At 39.7% G+C, this 24,014-nt stretch overlaps 1 protein-coding gene across 7 annotated transcripts in view; it reads left to right on the plus strand.

Moving 5' to 3' along the window:
* Positions 1 to 9,882: 9,882 nt before the first annotated feature.
* Positions 9,883 to 24,014, plus strand: part of unc5db (unc-5 netrin receptor Db) — a 230,153-nt gene continuing 216,021 nt past the window's right edge. For all 7 annotated transcript variants that reach the window (XR_009129570.1, XR_009129572.1, XR_009129571.1 and 4 more), the window contains exon 1: positions 9,883 to 10,242. Coding sequence is in view for 3 of the 7 variants with exons in the window: in XM_058070184.1 (XP_057926167.1) it covers positions 10,086 to 10,242 (157 nt within the window). In the remaining 4 variants the exon portion in view is untranslated. The remainder of the gene's footprint in view (positions 10,243 to 24,014) is intronic.

A 24,014-nucleotide genomic window follows, 5' to 3' on the forward strand; every position in this document is an offset into this window, starting at 1 on the left:
TACTAGTGTACCTTGAGAAACCGTCAGGTGTGCCGTGAGGAATTATCCAATATCACTTTTTATAATTAAAATTCATTAATCATCATTTACAAATATTATGTCAATAGCCATGAATATATGGACCCAAATATTCCAATTGCATTTGGTATATTTGCTCAAACGGAAAGAATTGAACAGGGATGGAATATTCCTTTAACCAATCCGATTGAGGTATCTTGTACCCGCTCAAAACGGAAATTTGTCAGACTGCGTTCTTCTTCTTCTTCTGTTGTTTATTGGCGGTTGGCAAGCAGCTTTGGTGTGCATTAGCGCCATCTGTGGAACAGAATCTAAACCCTTCTATACGCCATTCACAAGTCCAGTTTTACAGTAAACCGCGGATATATCGGATTCAATTGTTCCCACTGGTTTTGTCCGATACAAGCGAAATCCGTTATATGCGTATACCGGAAAATATAAATATATATGGGATTTATATCCGGTATATGCGTAAATGGGATTTTATCCGTTATAAAAAGGCACTTCCTTGACTATGTTTCCAATGTACCTGGACGCGCAGGCAACGCTGCAAACGCTGCAAATGACGTCGTATAGCGGCCATGTCACGATTCGGCGAATCGGAGCGCGACGATGCGGCCATCCGATATACGTATGCGAGGGAAATTTCATGGAAATGCATTGGAACGGGACTGGAGATTTTGTCCGAAATAGGCGAAATCCGTTATAAAAAATCCGATATATGCAATGAATTTTTATTGGAAATGCATTACAGAAAAATCGGTTCTTTTTTTATCTGTCCGTTGTGAGCGAATTTCCGATATATCCGAGTCCCATATCCCATTATATATTCATTGGGATTGACACTTTTATTTGGGAATGAGGTGTATACAAAGGTTACATTCTTTCCGTTTGAGCAAATAACCCGAATGGAATTGGAATATTTGGGTCCATGTAAACGTGGCTACTGTGTCAAGGAGACATTTCCGTTGTCCGTTTAAAAAAGGCCAAGCAAGGCCTCCGGATCCCGTTTCAGTCAGTCTTGCGTATGCAACCATGGTCAAGCATATATTTTGCTGCTTTGAGTGGAAGCTGCAGTGTTGCTAGCATCAATATCACTTTGATACACATCCTCTCAACACGACTCTCCTCTCAAGTAGGAAAGACGATTCAGACTAAATCACTTAAAGGATCATCAATCAAGAGCCGGGGGCCCGAGGCCTGGTTCTCTTCTTGCACATTGCATTGTTGTGCTGGAAAGTTGAGAAAGCATTAGCCTTCTTGTAGCGTATGGCACCACTGCGTACATGCAGTATTCCTCCCAGGCTGGAGACCACAAGTATTTTAAGACACAATGTCTTCCCCGTATCCATTGTCATTTTGGGGGTCCCGGAGACATTAGTTTCATGTTAATTTGAAAGACTAGAGTAGAAAACAATATCCATGTGCGTAAAAACCAAAGCATAATCATCGCCCTGGAGGCCCATTGTCTCCTCAAACCTTGCCAACTGATACTACAGTAAACCTGGGATATATCGGATTCAATTGTTCCCACTGGTTTTGTCCGATATAAGCGAAATCTGTTATATGCGTATACCGGAAAATGTCCGTTTTACGCATATATCGGATTTATATCCGGTATATGCGTAAATAGGGCGGCACGGTGGTCTAGGGGTTAGCGCGCAGACCTCACAGCTAGGAGACCAGGGTTCAATTCCACCCTCGGGCATCTCTGTGTGGAGTTTGCATGTTCTCCCCGTGCATGCGTGGGTTTTCTCCGGGTACTCCGGTTTCCTCCCACATTCCAAAAACATGCTAGGTTAATTGGCGACTCCAAATTGTCCATAGGTATGAATGTGAGTGTGAATGGTTGTTTGTCTATATGTGCCCTGTGATTGGCTGGCGACCAGTCTAGGGTGTACCCCGCCTTACGCCCGAAGACAGCTGGGATAGGCTCCAGCACCCCCCGCGACCCTCGTGAGGAAAAAGCAATGAATATGCGTAAATCGGATTTTACGATAAATCGTCGTATAGCGGCCTGTCACGATTCGACGAATCGGAGCACCACGATGCGGCCATCCGATATTCATTCATTTTCTACCGCTTTTCCTCACGAGGGTCGCGGGGGTGCTGGAGCCTATCCCAGCTGTCTTCGGGCGTAAGGCGGGGTACACCCTGGACTGGTCGCCAATCACAGGGCACACATAGACAAACAACCATTCACACTCACATTCATACCTATGGACAATTTGGAGTCGCCAATTAACCTAGCATGTTTTTGGAATGTGGGAGGAAACCGGAGTACCCGGAGAAAACCCACACATGCACGGGGAGAACATGCAAACTCCACACAGAGATGGCCGAGGGTGGAATTGAACCCTGGTCTCCTAGCTGTGAGGTCTGTGCGCTAACCCCTAGTCCACCGTGCCGCCCGCCATCCGATATATGCGAGGGAAATTTCATGGAAATGCATTGGAACGGGACTGGAGATTTTGTCCGAAATAGGCGAAATCCGTTATAAAAAAATCCGATATATGCAATGAATTTTTATTGGAAATGCATTACAGAAAAATCGGTTCTTTTTTATCTGTCCGTTGTGAGCGAATTTCCGATATATCCGAGTCCGATATATCCGAGGTTTACTGTATAACTATAAGAAGGCAAGAAATGGTTCAGAATAAAATAGCGGAAAGATATATTGCATTGGCATGGGGTAATGTTTTGCATAATAAACACAATTCCCAACCATAAATTGACAAAGAGTAATCCCACCAAGAAAGAAAAAATACAGACTTTTGGGCAGTGGTGTTTTTTTTTTTTTTTTTTTTTCTTTTTCACGAAGCCATGTGAGCCTTGGAATTACTGCACAGCAATGAAAGGGAAATTAGGCTCCTTTCTGCATGAGGACTATATTCAATCACTGACCTTTGCAGCTCAAAATGGTCGGGTTATACAAAGCTCATTCAAATGAAGCTGTAATGGAGAGCTATGCATAAATGATGGATGACATCTCCGAAGGAATCACATTGCCATAGGAAGCTATACTTTTGTTCATGCGGCTTCCAATTCAACTGCTAAGAGTCAAGGAACTCGAGTCCAATCCTTACGGCAGAAAGAAGAAAAATAAAATTTCAATATTTTGGGATATTCTGAAACCCTTTACAATGACTTTTGTTGGGTAACTTCTCTAAAGGGGAAAGAACATTCATAGATCTCAGCTTGCTTACGGCAAAGAAATGTATCACGGTCTGGTGGAAAAAAGACAGATGTTATCTCGCCTTCTGCTTGAAAGCGTAGAAAACATATTTTTGAAAAAATTTGGACACCATTTGTTGTATATGTCAAGGCTGTGAATATAAATCCTGAAGATGAAGAGGATGTGTAGCCATGGAGCTCCATGTAAAACATCTGAGATGTCTAGGCCTAACCTTCCTTTACAAGTACTGTATACACATTTTTACAGTACGTGGGATTTGAACTTTGAAAGAATTTGTATTAAGTGAAGCTTTCTTTTAATATTCTTGCATGAAAAAACTGAAAACGAACTGAAAAGAAATTATCGAAAAAAAAATCTTGAACATTGTCATGCCTCACACTCACCTAGCACAATCAGACTTGCTTGTGCAGAATTACTGTTGCGACGACACATCATCAGAAGGTAAAACAAACCTGTCTCACGACGGTCTAAACCCAGCTCACGTTCCCGATTAGTGGGTGAACAATCCAACGCACATTGTGCACAATCCAAAATGAACATTGTCATGCCTCACACTCACCTAGCACAATCAGACTTGCTTGTGCAGAATTACTGTTGCGACGACACATCATCAGTAGGGTAAAACTAACCTGTCTCACGACGGTCTAAACCCAGCTCACGTTCCCGATTAGTGGGTGAACAATCCAACGCACACTGTGCACAAGCTTGTTTGTGCACAATCCGACATGAACATTGTCATGCCTCACACTTACCTAGCACAATCAGACTTGCTTTACAAATTTTTTTTTGAGTCATAAGACTCAAAAAAAAAAAAACTCAAAAAACTCATGACTCAAAAAAAATTACTACGCATAATTGATGGGTTGTTCTCACTCACATTACCTCTCACACAGCCTTGGCTTTCACTTTTTGGGCACACATGCTTATGTTTCACTTTCTGGAAGGGTAATTTCACAGTCAGTGCTTTGCTATTGTAAGATGTCATTTATTGATTTCGGTGATTTTGATTCTCTGATCGGTGGAGGGGATCGGACGAAATTGATACTGTGCTTTTTCACTGATATCGGTCGAGACTGATCGATCGGAGCACCTCTAGCTAATAGTGTAATACTACATAAGAAAGTTGAAAAAAAAGCAAAATCCCTCAGACTGTCATCCCATGAGCAACGACATAGTGTACAATAGTTCCCTGAATTTATTTTTTTCCCCTTCCTCCTCGTCCACCAGCTCTCACACAGACTTGGCTTTCACTTTTTGGTGCACACAGGCTTATGTTTCACTTTCTGGAAGGGGTACAGCAACTGCTATTTACTCTAGACACTTTCCTCGATCTTTCTCATTAATGATAAAAGCCCAGCACTGTAACCAAATAAATTGCTCTTATTTTTTCATATATTTTGAAAAACATTCTAAATTGTTTGATAATTGATTATTACTCAGATAGCAAATTTTGGTGAAATCACCAAAAAGAATGACAAAAAAAATTAATTTAATAAATAAAATATTTTTTTAAATAAATAAAAGCCCAGGACTGTAACCAAATAAATTGCTCTTATTTTTTCATATGTTTTGAAAAACATTCTAAATTGTTTGATAATTGATTATTACTCAGATAGCAACAAGGGTCAAATCACCCTAATCGGTGGAGGGGATCGGACGAAATTGATACTGTGCTTTTTCACTGATATCGGTCGAGATCTCTAGCTAATAGTGTAATACTACATAAGAAAATCCCTCCGACTGTCATCCCATGAGCAACGACATAGTGTACAATAGTTCCCTGAATTTATTCTTTCCCCTTCCTCCTCGTCCACCAGCTCTCACAGACTTGGCTTTCACTTTTTGTGCACACAGGCTTATGTTTCACTTTCTGGAGTGTCTGCTTTTTCACTGATATCGGTCGAGACCTCTAGCTAATAGTGTAATACTACATAAGAAAATTCCTCCGACTGTCATCCCATGAGCAACGACATAGTGTACAATAGTTCCCTGAATTTAGTTTTTCCCCCTTCTTCCTCGTCCACCAGCTCTCACAGACTTAGCTTTCACTTTTTGGGCACACAGGCTTATGTTTCACTTTCTGGAGTGTCTGCTTTTTCACTGATATCGGTCGAGACCTCTAGCTAATAGTGTAATACTACATAAGAAAATTCCTCCGACTGTCATCCCATGAGCAACGACATAGTGTACAATAGTTCCCTGAATTTATTTTTTCCCCTTCTTCCTCGTCCACCAGCTCTCACAGACTTGGCTTTCACTTTTTGGGCACACAGGCTTATGTTTCACTTTCTGGAGTGTCTGCTTTTTCACTGATATCGGTCGAGATCTCTAACTAATAGTGTAATACTACATAAGAAAATTCCTCCGACTGTCATCCCACGAGCAACGACATGGTGTACAATAGTTCCCTGAATTTATTTTTTCCCCTTCCTGTTTGTCCACCAGCTCTCACAGAAATTTTTCCTCCCAGAAATTCCTCCTCGCCTGCCTCTGTATGTTTTTGTCCATTCACATGTGCCACCTGTGTACTCCATGCAGACCCTTTATCTTGTCCGTCGAGTCTGATCGCATCTTTAGAAATGTGTCTTCAATTGTGAGATGTTCCGTGTAAAAGACGACAGATGTGCTGGAGTTGCATTTGCATTTTTTTTTTCCAGTGTTTACAATTTGTGTATCACAGTGTGAAACGTGTTTAGTGAATAGGGATATGATTCATGTGCAGCCAAAAAAAGCGGATGAGTTTGGAAAAAATGTACCAAAGGTATCTATAAGTACCCCAATAGTGTTCATGGTTTGGCCAAATGTAGCCTCAATGGAGTACAAGCCAGTCCCAGGAAGGGCATCCGATGTAAAATTTTGCCAACACAAATATGCAAATCACCAACACGACTTCCATACAGGATCAGCCACATGTCTAAAAGGACCCTCGTGGTGAGGAAGATGAGGAGGGCAAAGGTGGGAACTGAAGAAGAGTGTTGTGGGATTTTTAGTCAGGAGTTAAGACAGGCTCTGGATGGTCAGGAGGTGCTTCCAGATGACTGGACAACTCCAGCCAATGTGATCAGGGAGACGGGTAGGAGAGTACTTGGTGTGTGTGGGACAGCATCAGGGATCATCTCTGAGCCCCTTCTTGTTTGCTATGGTGACGGACAGGCTGACAGATGAGGTTAGACAAGAATCTCCAAGGACTATGATGTTTGCAGATGACATTGTGATTTGGATTGAGAGTAGGTAGAGATGCTAGAAGAGTGGAGGTTTGCCTTGGAAAGGAGGAGTAGAAGAGCGAGGTTACGGGGAGAAGAGATATAGAAGGTGGAGAATTTGAAGTACTGGGGTCAACAGTTCAGAACAATGGAGGTGAAGAAGCGAGCAGAACAGGAGGTAGCTGTGAGGTCTTTTTCTCAGTGGCACTGTCTCTAGACCAGGGGTCTCAAACACGCGTCCCGTGTTTTGGAAGGTCTTTTTATTTACAACATATTGCGCAACTGCAGGGTCTTGAGACACATACCAACTCGCAAACTAGAGAGCTAGCGACCTAAACGGTAGCCTTCAAGTTATTTCCTTTCAACTTAAATAGCCCAAAACTTACCACTTCCACACGGATAGGGAGGATAACTATTAACAGTTATTTAACCTTTAACATGAACATGAATCAAACGTAATAATTTTTTCTGGGTACATGATACCATACAGCATCCATATCAAACTTGCGCGGGCCGCGCTAACATTAAACTTTCATATCAAGGCGGGGGCCTCAAACTAGTGTCATGCGGGCCACATTTGGCCCGCGGGTCGTGTGTTTGAGACCCCTGGTCTAGAAACAGTGCCACTGAGGAAAAGACGGAGAGGAGGATGCTGAGGTTCTCATTGGGAGTGACCAGGATGGATAGGATCAGGAATGAATCCATCAGAGCGACAAAGTGCTATACAAATAAAGTGTATTATTATTATTAATAATATGCAACCTGGGATCATGATCATAATTCCAGGTGGACTGTTACGTGTAAAATGTATAGTATGCCCCCCCCCCCCCCCCCCCTCGTCAATTTTGTTAAATCAATGCGGCCCGCGAGTCAAAAAGTTTGCCCACCCCTGCCCTAGACTGATTCCCCCGTGGAAACTGCACCCATGCCAACCGACTCTGAGAATACTATGTCCCGCTTGAAGCACCACAGCCAGCATTTTCACAGCTAAACTGCGAACTAACCTGTCATAGTCTACCCCTTACACGTTCCAAATATGATATCTGCCAATTGTAATTCAATGTAGGCTACCACACAGCTATGGAAGGTCATTGAAGATTTGACATGTATTATTGAACATCTTGGGTCGGAGCCCGTCTGCCTTAATGTATCGTCTCTGCAGAATGCCTACCAAATATAGAAAGCAGACTACGATTCTTTACATCTGAGGGGGAATACCAGGATGTACGCTACGCTTTGCAATGTTGGTAGTTTTAATAACAAAAATTAGATTATTGAGACGACTCGCTTTTCATCATCACTCATAATTTTGCAACCACAACAACAATTAATTAACATTCATTCATTTTCTGGAGCCTATCCCAGCTGTCTTTGGGGCGAGAGGCGGGGTACATCCCGAACTGGTGGCCAGCCAATCACAGGGCACATATAGACAAACAACCATTCACACTCACATTCATACCTATGGACAATTTGGAGTCGTTAATTAACCTAGCATGTTTTTGGAATGTGGGAGAGGAGAACATGCAAACTCCACACAGAGATGGCCGAGCGTGGAATTGAACCTCGCTGTGAGGTCTGCGCGCTAACCACTACACCACTACGTTTGATTAATGTTCATGTTAAAGGTTAAATAACTGTTAATAGTTATCCTCCCTATCCGTGTGGAAGTGGTAAGTTTTTGGCTATTTAAGTTGAAAGGAAATAACTTGAAGGCTACCGTTTAGGTCGCTAGCTCTCTAGTTTGCGAGTTAGCATGTGTCTCAAGACCCTGCAGTTGCGCAATATGTTGTAAATAAAAAGAGTATAAATGTGACTATAGTCGTGTTTTGTCATGTCTACAGGGCTCTAATAATGCTTTGTTCATTTTTATCTGAAAAAATATTTTGTGTACCCACCAACTATATGTGGTTTTTATTATTTGCCGTTTTATTATTATTATTATATTTATTTATTACTGATTGATTGATTTTCTTTATTCTTGATTTGTTTATTTATTTTTCATCTTATTTTGTGCAGAAAAATAAAAATTAAGATATTTGAGAACAGTGGAATGTTTTATCAGAGCTTTTATTGTAGAAAATCGGAACCAAAGCACTGAAAAAGTTTGTATATTTTTCTGTTTTTAATAAATGCGTTATCTTTTTTTTTTTTTTTTGGAAAACCTGATGCGGCCCAGCCTTGCCCAGACCCTAGCTCCAGTGGGCCCCAAATTGAGTAAATTGAGTTTGAGACCCCTGCTTTTGACCATTTGGGTTGAAATGGAGAGACAGGATTAGAGGGTAAAGCGAGGGAGAAAACAGAATAGATGGTTTGAGTGGTTGGTGGAAGAATGGCAAAATAACTACATGGTAGTTGTTATGATAGCATCAATAATGTTGATGGAGGTGTGCTTTTAACAGAAAAAGTGTGCTTTTTTTCCCAACAAAAATTGTTATACCGTGGAAGCAGGAGGGTCGACTGCAGTTTAGAGAGTGAGAGATTCCAAAGACTGAAAAGGTCATCCAGATAGACATGTAAGATAAAGATACTGAATGTAAGGGTTCTATAGACATTAAAACATTCCACTGTTCTCAAATATCTTACTTTTTATTTTTCTACACAAAATAAGATGAAAAATAAATAAACAAATCAAGAATAAAGAAAATCAATCAGTAATAAATAAATATAATAATAATAATAAAACGGCAAATAATAAAAACCTAAGAAACCACATATAATTGGTGGGTAGACAAATGATTTTTTTCAGATTAAAATGAACAAAGCATTATTAGAGCCCTGTAGACATGACAAAACACGACTATAGTCACATTTATACTCTTTTTATTTACAACATATTGCGCAACTGCAGGGTCTTGAGACACATGCTAACTCGCAAACTAGAGAGCTAGCGACCTAAACGGTAGCCTCCAAGTTATTTCCTTTCAACTTAAATAGCCAAAAAACTTACCACTTCCACACGGATAGGGAGGATAACTATTAACAGTTATTTAACCTTTAACATGAACATGAATCAAACGTAATAATTTTTTCTGGGTACATGATACCATACAGCATCCATATCAAACTTGCGCGGGCCGCACTAACATTAAATTTTCACATCAAGGCGGGGGCCTCAAACTAGTGTCCTGCGCGCCACATTTGGCCCGCGGGCCGCGTGTTTGAGACCCCTGCTCTAAATAAAATACAGTATATTGGCTTGTATGGTTTGGTAATAAGCAATCTCAGGAAACATCTCTGACACTACAAAGTGAATTAATTTGCATATTTTTCACTAACGTAATGACATAAACACTTAACTATTTACATTCATGAAAAAAAAAAAAGTCAATGAGTTCATAATTCAACTATATTGTGGTTAAAGTGGCTTGGAATATGTAAAAGGTAATGCGCCCAACACTGATATAGATCCTCCTTGATGGCACCTCCTCTCCTCCTCTCCTCCTCCCTCACTCCGCTGTTGGTAAGCATGATGGGTGCTCGGGATGCCGGAGCCGAGGGGAGGAACTCCGAGCGCTTGCCTTCATCGCTTGTGGTCACGGCGATAGAGAAGCGAAGATGCGTCTTCTCTTCCGTCCGGTAACGCAACCCTCAAGCTCCTTTATCTTCTCCCGAAGCCACAAACTCCTCCATTCCCGGCTTTCCGGAGAGGACTTCCAGGGTTCCCGATGGTCCACCGCGGAGGAGCCAGTCAAAGTACAAAGCAAAGCTCCTCCAACCGGGGACCGCTACACCGCGGCGGTATGGGTGCGCTGAGGAAAGGGCGTCACTTTACCACGGCTGGTCTCCTACTTCTTATTTGTTGCGCATCTGTCGCCTCCAAAGGTAAGAAAGATGCGTGGTTATGCGTGATGAATTATTATGTACAAACATGCTTCGGATAATGATGCGTTCACGGCACATTTGATTTGTGCAGTTTGTGTCCATCGCCGCCTTTTACTTGGGTGTCACAGTTTAAGCTTTGGAGTTGAGACACTGCCAAGTTTGTCTCCTCCACATCCCCGCACTCAATTCCACGCTAATTGTCAATTTTAACGGTGTCCTTATACATCATTAATAAGTCCATCATGCTGTGCAACAGGCATGCCCACATTTTTTCAGGGGGAATTCACAGAATCAATGTTTTTTTTTTTTTTTTTTTTAATCCATCCAGTGTTATTCCTTGAGGAAACTAGGATGTATGGTTTGTCCATATGTAGTACCCAAGTTCTTGTTGTTTTACATCTGCAATTTTACTCAAAAACTACATTTGAGTATTGTGGCCATTATTATTATTATTATTATTATTATTATTATTATTATTATTTATCTTTATTTACCCAGGCAAGCAATTTAAGAACAAATTCTTATTTACAAATGCAGTCTGAACAAAGAACAAAAGCACTTTGACCAGGGGGTCTCAAACATGCGGCCCGCGGGCCAATATTCCACTTCCTAGGCACATTTATTAGAGCGCTCTAGACATGAAATAACACCCCTATATTAACCTTAAAACTTGTATTACAGAATATAGTAGACATAATTAGAGAATGATGTTTTAAATCAGGGGTCTCAAAGTCAATTTACTTGGGGGCCACTGGAGCTCGGGTCTGGGTGAGACTGGGCCGCATCAGGTTTTCCAAAAAAAAAAAAAAAAATTAAAAAACTTTGCTTTGGTTCCGATTTTCTACAAGAAAAGCTCTGATGAAACATTCCACTGTTCTCAAATATCTTAATTTTTATTTTTCTACACAAAATAAGATGAAAAATAAATAAACAAATCAAGAATAAAGAAAATCAATCAATCAGTAATAAATAAATAAATATAATAATAATAATAAAAGGGCAAATAATAAAAACTTAAGAAACCACATATAGTTGGTGGGTAGACAAATTATTTTTTTTCATATTAAAATGAACAAAGCATTATTAGAGCCCTGTAGACATGACAAAACACGACTATAGTCACATTTATACTCTTTTTATTTACAACATATTGCGCAACTGCAGGGTCTTGAGACACATGCTAACTCGCAAACTAGAGAGCTAGCGACAGAAACGTTAGCCTTCAAGTTATTTCCTTTCAACTTAAATAGCCAAAAACTTACCACTTCCACACGGATAGGGAGGATAACTATTAACAGTTATTTAACCTTTAACATGAACATGAATCAAACGTAATAATTTTTTCTGGGTACATGATACCATACAGCATCCATATCAAACTTACGCGGGGCCGCGCTAACATTAAACTTTCATATCAAGGCGGGGGGCCTCAAACTGGTGTCCTGCGTGCCACATTTGGCCCGCGGTCCGCATGTTTGAGACCACTGTTTTAAATCCTTAAAGCCTTTTTTTTGTTTAGCCCGTACAGTGTTTTACCTGTAAAAGCACAAAGAGACCAATCATGGTGGTTCACATGTTTCTTTCATGGCAGCAGTCAGATTGAGCTAACATTTTCTGACACACGCTCTTTGTTTGCCTGGTGGGAGTCTGCACATATGTGTTGTATGTTTGTGTGTACACGCTTTGGGGCAGAACTCCACTGTACTCAGAGGGCTTATGTCCCGGGACCACCAGTGGATGGTGGATAATGTTCCATCAAAATGTCTATTTTTGACAGGCTAGCTCACAATAGCCACGTTTATATGAGGAGTTTTTGTCTTTCCGAATGGAATCTTTCTGAATGACCTTTCCGAAAATAATGGTATAAATGGAAAGGAATATTCCAATGGCGTGTCTACATGCGCCGCTATAATCAACCAGAATAGTCAACAGGGCATGCCCAGTAAAGCGTAAACACCAATATCATGTGATACCGACTTCCTGGAGTATTTCTTCCACTTGTTGGAATAACTCCGTATTGCCAGTTTTTCCTTCGTTCCAGTCTTGGAATTTAGTTTGAATCAAAAACAAACTTTCCTTAGCAGTCCAGTGCCGATTCTGTTCCACAGATGGCGCTAATGCACACCAAAGCTGCTTGCCAACCGCCAATAAACAAGAGAAGAAGAAGAAGAACGCAGTGTGACAACTTTCCGTTTTGAGCGGGTACAAGATACCTCAATCGGATTGGGGAAAGGAATATTCCACAATCTGGGAATCCCATTATATATTCATTGGGATTGGCACTTTTCTTTGGGAATGAGGTGTATACAAAGGTTACATTCTTTCCGTTGGAGCAAATAACCTGAATGGAATTGGAATATTTGGGTCCATGTAAACGTGGCTAGTGAGGATCTCCAAGTTGGAACGAACTTGTCAAAGCATTGTTATGTCAGATGCCTTCTTTAAGGAGAATTTGGATGGAAGATCAGCTTGATTGCGGAACCACCAGACAGTCCAACGAAAGCTGTGGTCGCCGGCACGTGGTGGGAGGCGGCGGGTGGCTGTGGCTGGTTGCATGGGTGGGCGACATGTTTGCATCCATTCACACCAGCTTCTTTTCCTCCTCGGAACTACTTTGATATCCCCAAATTCCCTTCACATCTGAAGGAGATTCCTACAATTCCAATGCTCTTTTTCACGGAAATCATCCGATACCGATGGGAGCCCCCCTGGTACAGATATTAGAGACTATGTTTCTGTTTCTGCAGGGGGGTGCTGGAGCCTATCCCAGCTGTCTTCTCCACCCTGGACTGGTGTCCAGCCAATCACAGGGCACATATAGACAAACAACCATTCACACTCACATTCATACCTATGGACAATTTGGAGTGGCTAATTAACCTAACATGTTTTTGGAATGTGGGAGGAAACCGGAGTACCCGGAGAAAACCCACGCATGCACGGGGAGAACATGCAAACTCCAAACAGAAATGGCCGGGGATGGAATTGAAACCGTGGTGTCTTAGCTGTGAGGTCTGTGCGCTAACCACACGACCACCGTGCAGCCTGCGTTTAGGTACTTTTGTACTTTTACTTTTATCGAATACGTGATGACGTGTTGACAAAGAGACAATATGGCGGCACAATCAACCGGAGCACCACGTTCGTGTTTTGTTATTTCTTGAATTCATAAGTGTCATAATAATTTTAATAATTTAATATAATAATTTTTCAGCCAAAATGGAGACAAAAAAGTTATACTAAGTTCCAGCGTTGTGGTCAAGAAGGTTGTTGCCAAATTGTGTTGTTGTCAACACATCATCACAGCTTCAATTAAGGTAAAAGAAACCTTAAATATCTCCTTAATTTGTCCTTTAGATGCATTTAGAAATGTTTTTGTATGTAAAGCTAGAATTGTAAAAGTATAAAAGCATGTTAATTTTTTTTTTTTTAGACTTGTGGCGTAACTGTGTTAGTTAGGAAAGAACTACAGAGGCAAACATTGATGACTTCATCGACTTCAATTTTCCCCACTCAGAACGTTCTGCTGCATGTGTATTATTTTGAACCGGATATTTATTTTGTATCTTTTTCAGGAAAAATATTTTTCATGGGTTAATTCTGCATATACAGTAAACCTCGGATATATCGGATTCAATTGTTCCCACTGGTTTTGTCCGATATAAGCGAAATCCGTTATATGCGTATACCGGAAAATGTCCGTTTGACGCATATATCGGATTTATATCCGGTATATGCGTAAATGGGATTTTATCCGTTATAAAAAGGCACTTCCTTGACTATGTTTCCAATGTACCTGGACGCGCAGGCAACGCTGCAAACGCTGCAAATGACGTCGTATAGCGGCCTGTCACCATTCGGCGAATCGGAGCGCCACAATGCGGCCATCCGATATATGCCAGGGAAATTTCATGGAAATGCATTGGAACAGGACTGGAGATTTTGTCCGAAATAGGCGAAATCCGTTATAAAAAATCCGATATATGCAATGAATTTTTATTGGAAATGCATTACAGAAAAATCGGTTCTTTTTTATCTGTCCGTTGTGAGCGAATTTCCGATATATCCGAGTCCGATATATCCGAGGTTTACTGTAGTACATTTAAACATCAGGATCCGTATTGGCAGCTTAAAACCCAGACATTCCTACGTACTTCCGACACACTGCACATAAAAAAATTCAGGAACTGCTGAACGTTGTCTTTGATGGTAGTCGAGGTACATTAGCCACGTTTACATGGACCCAAATATTTCAATTCCATTCGGTTTATTTGCTCAATCGGAAAGAATGTAACCTTTGTATACACCTCATTCCCAAAGAAAAGTGCCAATCCCAATGAATATATAATGGGATTCCCAGGGGTGGAATATTCCTTTAACCAATCCGATTGAGGTATCTTGTACCCGCTCAAACGGAAAGTTGTCAGATTGCGTTCTTCTTCTTCTTCTGTTGTTTATTGGCGCCAAATGACGTCGTATAGCGGCCTGTCACGATTCGGCGAATCAGAGCGCCACGATGCGGCCATCCGATATATGCCAGGGAAATTTCATGGAAATGCATTGGAACGGGACTGGAGATTTTGTCCGAAATAGGCGAAATCCGTTATAAAAAAATCCGATATATGCAATGAATTTTTATTGGAAATGCATTACAGAAAAATCGGTTCTTTTTTATGAGCGAATTTCCGATATATCCGAGTCCGATATATCCGAGGTTTACTGTACTTTCCACAGACTCTTTCTGTAATTTCACAATGTCTCTTGCTAAGTAGTGGAAGCAGATTTAGTTTTCACTAACAGCACAACACATGTCATTTGTGATTTCTGAAAAAAAAAAGTGTTCTGCCGCTACCCTTCGATGCACTTAAAATCTTCTTATTGAACCTCAAACGTTCATGCAAGAATCATCGTGACATTTTGGGCACCCCTACAAACTCCTTGTTCAAAACCAAACCACCTCTTGTGTTGCTATTTGTCTGCCTGTCACAGCCGTCTGAAAGGCCACGAATCTAACAACAGGTGACAACGCACACATTGACTCGATGAACCGCGCGGCAGCTCGGCTGTTACGGGAGTCACAAAGCTCGCCTGCACTCAGGAGAGATTTAAACTCTCAAGGAATCGATGGTAATGTTTGCACGCCGGCGGGTTGACAATGAGATTGCCGCAATGGGTCATGAATGGGGCTTCTCCTGTGTAACTTAGGGAAGCATTGCAAACGGCAGCACAGGAACGTCTTGTGCAAATTTACAGTCAACCCACTGAAGATATTTGCTATTTTTGTTACGTAGCAACTACAGTAATCCCTCGTTTATCGCTATGAATTGATTATAAGTAGAACTGCAAAGTAGGTTTCCTTAATTCCTTAATTTCCATGGAATATTTTTGTAGTTAGAACATAGAAAACCTGCTTATAACTTTCTGAATACGGTTTCAAACACCCCTATAGTCGCCTTTACTCAAGATAGTAGACATAATAAGCAATACTTCACTGATAATGTTTTTTTATGTTTCCGTTACAAAAGCACTGGCTTCAACAGTCAATACGGCGTCATAACTTGCATCAAAAATAGATATTTCTATGGGGTTAGATGTTTTTTTATACCTAGCATATAGGTTTGCATGTTTTTTGGTTAAAATAAAAAATTTACGCAAATATTTGGCTGCATCTTGTAGTGTTATTGGCTTGTCTTGTTAGTACAACTGTTTATTATTATATGCATAAAACAATTCTAATTGCATTTAAATGATGAATGGACGGGATAAATGGACGCTGGATCTCGGGTCTGGGTGAGACTGGGCCGCATCAGGTTTTACAAAAAAAAAACAAAAAAAAAACGCATTTATTAAAAACAAAAAAAATAAAAAAACTTTTTTTTATTTATTAGAGCGCTCTAGACATGAAATAACACCCCTATAATAACCTTAAAACTTGTATTACAGAATATAGTAGACATAATTAGAATGATGTTTTAAATCAGGGGTCTCAAACTCAATTTACTTGGGGGCCACTGGAGCTAGGGTCTGGGTGAGACTGGGCCGCATCAGGTTTTCAAAAAAAAAAAAAAAAAAAAATTAAAAAACTTCGCTTTGGTTCCAATTTTCTACAATAAAAGCTCTGATAAAACATTCCACTGTTCTCAAATATCTTACTTTTTATTTTTCTACACAAAATAAGATGAAAAATAAATAAACAAATCAAGAATAAAGAAAATCAATCAGTAATAAATAAATATAATAATAATAAAAGGGCAAATAATAAAAACTTAAGAAAGCACATATAGTCGGTGGGTAGACAAATGATTTTTTTCAGATTAAAATGAACAAAGCATTATTAGAGCCCTGTAGACATGACAAAACACGACTATAGTCACATTTATACTCTTTTTATTTACAACATATTGCGCAACTGCAGGGTCTTGAGACACATGCTAACTCGCAAACTAGAGAGCTAGCGACCTAAACGGTAGCCTTCAAGTTATTTCCTTTCAACTTAAATAGCCAAAAACTTACCACTTCCACACGGATAGGGAGGATAACTATTAACAGTTATTTAACCTTTAACATGAACATGAATCAAACGTAATCATTTTTTCTGGGTACATGATACCATACGGCATCCATATCAAACTTGCGCGGGCCGCACTGACATTAAACTTTCATATCAAGGCGGGGGCCTCAAACTGGTGTCCTGCGGGCCACATTTGGCCCGCGGGCCGCGTGTTTGAGACCCCTGATAAATCGACAAATGGATTTGGTTAGCGTACTTTTTGGTTTCGGCTACTCTGGAATGGATTCATGACACACACAAGATGTTCCACTTTAATTGGTTAGTTCATACTTTGTTTGCTTTAGTGGAGGTTTGTATTTGGGTACGGGGAAAGAAAAAGATGGGATTAGCTCATATTTATTTTCAGGATTATTGAAGTTTCTAGTAATTGGCAGTCATGCATTGCAAACGAGAGAAAACATTTGCCTTGTGCAATTAGTGGATTTTTTTTTTTTTTTTTTTTTTTTAGTTTGCATTGACATCACAGCAGAAATGTTCCATTTTAGTACCACAGCAAGTCGATTGTATTCAGAACACACATTCCAAATGTGTACTGTATTATTTTTCTTTCGCTGGAAAAAAAATGATGCTTAAAATTGTTGCATTATTTCTGGGAAAAAATAATTTTTTTTTCAGTTTTGCTGAGTCCAGCTTCTTTGAACACAGACGTCATTTATCGGTTATTCCCCATCACAGGCAGTCAGTAGCGTCGGCGTTGACTGAATCGACGACGTGCAGCTGCCACGGGTGACAATGTGTGCAGTTCAGCGCCCGGATTTACATTTAAATGAAACCAATGGCTATACATACATTCAGAAATGATATACTGTAATAATAATGATGGTAATAATGATAAGTAAAGTCCACTTTCATATTGGAACTAGTTCTCTATGAGTTATGCCTTTTTTCTGGTTTGGGGCTGTACCCTTTACATCTCAATGAGTGGATTAATCATTTTCCTCTCTATAAGTCCTAATGTAGTCTTCACTCACCCCTGGAGCTCATTTGGGTCGTCTGGCTGCGTGGCTCAATGGTACATGCATTATTATTATACAGCTATTCTATTCTCACTCATATCTGTAAATCTTTACAGCAAAAGGACAGTAGATATGGTATTAAAATATGTCATATTCCAGCAGCACGCTGGATACCAATGCTCTTTTTAAGAAATATATATGTAAAACGCTTACATGATTCTTTTGCTGCATGCTCATTACACTGACGACTGCTGTTTCCTAATGGGACTGACGCAGTCTTTAAGATGGCATTTAGTAGAGTTAATTACACGGCCAACTTTCTCTTGGATAGACAATGATGGAGTGGAGCAAGGCACTTTTAATCTGTACCATGTTCTTTTCATTTCTTCACAACTGGAAGCTAGGCATTTGAAATTTGGACGAGGACCAAATTGTTTACATTTACAAATATCCGCTTGATGCATTTTGCTGGCGAGAAAAACTCGGCATGGTAAGTGGAAAATGGGAAATTCTTGCATATATATATATATATATATATATATTTTTTTTTTTTTATTTTATTTTATACCTAGCATATATGTTTGCATGTTTTTTGGTTAAAATTAAAAATTTACGCACATATTTGGCACGTATGTTGTAGTGTTATTGGCTTGTATTGTTAGTACAGTAAACCTCGGATATATCGGACTCGGATATATATCGGAAATTCGCTCACAACGGACAGATAAAAAAGAACCGATTTTTCTGTAATGCATTTCCAATAAAAATTCATTGCATATATCGGAATTTTTATAACGGATTTCGCCTATTTCGGACAAAATCTCCAGTCCCGTTCCAATGCATTTCCATGAAATTTCCCTCGCATATATCGGATGGCCGCATCGTGGCGCTCCCGATTCGCCGAATCGTGACAGGCCGCTATACGACGTCATTTGCAGCGTTTGCAGCGTTGCCTGCGCGTCCAGGTACATTGGAAACATAGTCAAGGAAGTGCCTTTTTATAACGGATAAAATCCCATTTACGCATATACCGGATATAAATCCGATATATGCGTAAAACGGACATTTTCCGGTATACGCATATAACGGATTTTGCGTATATCGGACAAAACCAGTGGGAACAATTGAATCCGATATATCCCAGGTTTACTGTACAACTGTTTATTTTTATATGCATAAAACAATTCGAATTGCATTTAAATGATGAATGGAGGGGATAAATGGACAATTAAGGTTACTTTGACCTTCACCGAAGACATGATGATGTGTTGACAAAGATGTGATGTGGCAGCGAGATCAACACAGACAGCATGTTTGTGTTTTGCCATGAGTTTGTCACGGCTCGTCATGCAGGTGTTGCGATGCGACCCCAGGTTGCAGAGATGAGGAGAATGGTGCAGGAAAAAGCTTAGCCTTATTTTTAAAGTTCAGCGAATGCAGCACTGGCATGCGACACGCAATGAATAACAAACAAACAATGAACCAACAAAAGGCAACGCACACGGCTGAACTAAATAAGAAAATCAAATTAGAAACAGGTGCGCGTAGAAGGGAAAGTAAAAGTAACGGGACACAGGGCAGACCAACACAGGAAGAACAACAAAATAAAAGCATGCAAACAGGAACTAAGGCAAACTACGTGAAACACAAAAACTGTCACACAGGAGGCGAAGCGGATTGTGACAGAGTTGTTTCATGAATTGAGAATTCTTTTTTTTTTTTTTTATCAAACATGTTGGCACTTGCAGCATTCAAAAAAAAAAAACGCATTTATTAAAAACAAAAAAATTTAAAAAACTTCGCTTTGGTTTCAATTTTCTACAATAAAAGCTCTGATAAAACATTCAACTGTTCTCAAATATCTTAATTTTTTATTTTTCTACACAAAATAAGATGAAAAATAAATAAACAAATCAAGAATAAAGAAAAATCAATCAATCAGTAATAAATAAAGAAATATATTAATAATAATAAAACGGCAAATAATTAAAAAAAAACATGGTGGTTCGTTTTTCGGCAAAGTTCACTGCCGAACCACTGCCAGTTTTTAAGCAGGTAACAATTAAAATTAAATTACTTTTACCTTAAATTAAGTTGTGATTATTGCCAAAGGTACGATGTGGCAGAGAGATCAACAAAAGACACCACCTTCTTGTTTTGCCATGAGTTATTTCTTGAATTGTGTTTCTCACGTTCTGGCACTTGTAACTTTCCTTGGCTCCTAATACTTTATTTCTTATGGGAAAAATGTATTTGGTTAGGGTACGTTTCGGTTCCGGTAGGAACTTCCGGAACGGATTAATGACGATAACAAATTTTGAAATGTAAAAAATAAGTTGGCATTTTCACAAATGGTCGAAACATAACGAAAACATAATAGTAGTATAATTATCGTTTAATATTAGTGTTTGTTTCGTATTGAGTTTATCTGCCCAAGACCTAACTGATTACTCAATTAAATCATATAAAATAATTAATACTTGCAGCCATAAAAACCTGATATACAGTTTTTGATATGCCAACCCACATATGGTTCCTGGCGATTGTGTACCTACTCTTATGGCCTTGGGGTAGCTGTTCGAACATGCCGTCCCTTCATCGGTGGTGCACCGGCGCGCCCGCTGAGACACAATGGTGCTTCAGGACAAGTTGTGATGAATGGCGTTCCCGGCGCCCATTCCAGCATGCTGTGTCCTTCCCTATGTGGAGGGACTCATGGCCTTGCCGCTGGGTGGATGTGAATCATTGGCCTGTCCCCGTGACCAAAGGGTGACAAAAAAAGGGCTGCAGCAAATAAACAATAACCTGCAATTTTATGACATACTTTAATACTAACGAGGTCCAATATAAGAGTGACATCAAAGACCCCCAAGACCCCAAAGGTGTTTGACGGGGTCGAGCACCAGGTCAGTTGTTTATATTGGACATCTACAATCACTAGTTATTTTCTTAAGACAAAAAAAATGTTTGCTATGAAGTCAAACCTCGGTTACCACTTTTTTGCCAACATTTTCCAGTGGGAACAATTGAATCCGATATATCCCAGGTTTACTGTAACTGTTTTTTTTATACTTTGATTGCTTTGTTTCTTGTTTTTAATATTTTAATATCTATTTTACTATTTTATTTCTTAAATGATCTTTTAGTTTTGGATTCTTACTTTTTAATTTTACTAGTCTGTGCCGCATTTTGGAAACTCTGTTTATAAAATAAAATACTATATAAATAAAGTGGATTGGATTGGACCACAATTCTCAAAAAAAAAATGTTAACACAACACCTTATACATATAGTTATACAATTTTAATTTACATTCTATGTCCTGTATATACAGGCAAATGATAAATTAACATAATTAATGAACATTAATGAACATTTATTGGTTGGGACCAATAACCGTGCAGTTGACATGCCGGGAGGCAGGCGGGAATAAATTAAAACAGACCGTTTTGGAAATCCATGGAAATACAGATGGAATAGGTGCAGATTCCGGAAGCTCCAGAAAGCTTTCTGTGATAGTTATTGTGTGTAGCTGCTCTATAGGAGTCCACACTTCATTCATTCATTTTCTACCGCTTTTCCTCATGAGGGTGCTGGAGCCTATCCCAGCTGTCTTTGGGCGAGAGGCGGGGTACACCCTGGACTGGTGGCCAGCCAATCACAGGGCACATATAGACAAACAACCATTCACACTCACATTCATACCTATGGACAATTTGGAGTGGCTAATTAACCTAGCATGTTTTTGGAATGTGGGAGGAAACCGGAGTACCCGGAGAAAACCCATATGCAAACTCCACACAGAGATGGTCGAGGGTGGAATTGAACCTTAGTCTCCTAGCTGTGAGGTCTGCGTGCTAACCACTCGACCACCGTGCCGCCCCACTTCAGTACAAACGGCCGAAAATTTGGATAATCGGTCCTCTTGATGTTATTGTTGCCAAAGATGACAGCCGACTACACAAATACTTTTGTTATGTATTTATTTCTTGTATTCAATAGCGTTTCTGTTGATCAAAATGCGTCACTTGCAGCTTTCTTTGGTTCCATTATGCAGCGGCGATGAAAAGAAAAGCATATATTTAAAGGGAGAAACATTCAAGAAAAAAAACGGAATAACACAAAGGTGGTGTCTTTGTCGAGCTCGCTGCCACGTAGCGTCTTTGGCAGCAATCACGTCTTCAGATTCAGCTGCTTGTGTAAGGCATCTCTAATGGCAGCCACTGGGTCTTTGTCTGCCTTTTCAGAGATCCCCGAGGTGACTAAGTTGTTTCTCATTGTGCAAGTTTGTAAATCAATATATGCTTCTCTGAGAGATTTGTTTTCTTTCGTTGAGTCTTTTCCATGCCCCCGGTGAGAGATTTGACCGTGTCGGGGAGTGTTGTGGGATGCTAGCGCGGCATCACACAGCATTTGAAATTCTTTGTGCAGAGTTTCAACGAATGACAGTCTGGCGTGAAAAGCTCAAGAGTTTTTTTTTTCTTTATTGAGCCGAGAATGGGAGAAAAGTTGCTAGTTGCAGAGGTGCTGGGCAATGGTGAGTTCACTGACCAACTTTGCTCGGTGGACGCAGTGGCGGCGGCAGGGTTAAAAAAAAATGGAGTCTTATCAAATGGTCACTTTGTTCACTAAATGATTCATTTTAGCGGTATGTATTTGGTAAGCACGGCTTTTTGACATTTGATTGACAGAAGTTGCTCATCCTTGCATTACATATTCATCAAACAAGTATTCTGCGTGTTTGTTGAACAATTTAGACAGGGGTCTCAAACACGCGGCCCGTGGGCCAAATGTGGCACGCAGGACACTAGTTTGAGGCCCCCGCCTTGATATGAAAGTTTAATGTTAGTTTGATATGGATGCTGTATGGTATCATGTACCCAGAAAAAATGATTACGTTTGATTCATGTTCATGTTAAAGGTTAAATAACTGTTAATAGTTATCCTCCCTATCCGTGTGGAAGTGGTAAGTTTTTGGCTTTTTAAGTTGAAAGGAAATAACTTGGAGGCTACCGTTTAGGTCGCTAGCGATCTAGTTTGCGAGTTAGCATGTGTCTCGAGACCCTGCAGTTGCGCAATATGTTGTAAATAAAAAGAGTATAAATGTGACTATAGTCGTGTTTTGTCATGTCTACAGGGCTCTAATAATGCTTTGTTCATTTTAATATGAAAAAAATCATTTGTCTACCCACCAACTATATGTGGTTTCTTAATTTTTAATTATTTGTTTTATTATTATTATTATATTTATTTATTAGTGATTGATTGATTTTCTTTATTCTTGATTTGTTTATTTATTTTTCATCTTATTTGGTGTAGAAAAATAAAAAGTAAGATATTTGAGAACAGTGGAATGTTTTATCAGAGCTTTTATTGTAGAAAATCAGAACCAAAGCAAAGTTTATTCATTTTTCTGTTTTTAATAAATGCGTTTTTTTTTTTTTTTTTTGGAAAAAACAGATTTTCGTCAAAGGCACCTTCTTGTTCGCCTTTTTTTTTATTTTATGGCCTATTTTGAATCTGTTCTGTCCGTAGAACGGGCCATGCCATGCCTCTTTTATAACACTACTCACTGCTATCATCAACTTGGATTGACAAATGAACAGAACCACCCGTCACCACAACAGAGACATCAGACATGGTTTACCGCATGTGCCTTCGGAGAAGACAGATTGCGGACGGGGAAATGAGGCAACCGTCATGTTTTTGGGTCGAAAATGATGATGAAAACTCATAATGTCCTCAGCATTTAGTATATATTTGAATTTACTTTTTGTTTGGTCTTGGTGGGCAGCTTCTGTAACTCATCAGTTCCTCATCTGCCTGAGGCATACTCCCACTGCTTACTTTTTATGCTCGAGAATTTCACTGCTGAAAGTCCTTTTTGGCTTTTGATACAATCTCATAGTTCTCCAGGGTCAACACCCGAGTGGATTGCGTTTCCTTCTATGGAAACTGATGTTTACTCATCTCAACCTTGTGGGCAAAGCTGCCTCTTTACTGATTTGCTACGGCTTGTGCCTACACAACCTCCAAGGAAAACGCTTCTTTTGTTTTTTTTTTTTAAGTTTCTAAACTAATATGCCTTAGAATTTACAACAATGTGGTGTGCATTTCTACAGTGTTGGCTTAATTCAATGTTTCCGTCATTTATGGCATAAAAAAAACATCCAACATCAATTTTCTATGCCACGTTTTGAAAAAAAATCAAAATCAATGTTTACTTAATAACATACCAAAAATAT

Source organism: Doryrhamphus excisus, chromosome 4 (assembly GCF_030265055.1).
Source record: "Doryrhamphus excisus isolate RoL2022-K1 chromosome 4, RoL_Dexc_1.0, whole genome shotgun sequence".
In the NCBI taxonomy this organism is placed as follows: domain Eukaryota; kingdom Metazoa; phylum Chordata; class Actinopteri; order Syngnathiformes; family Syngnathidae; genus Doryrhamphus; species Doryrhamphus excisus.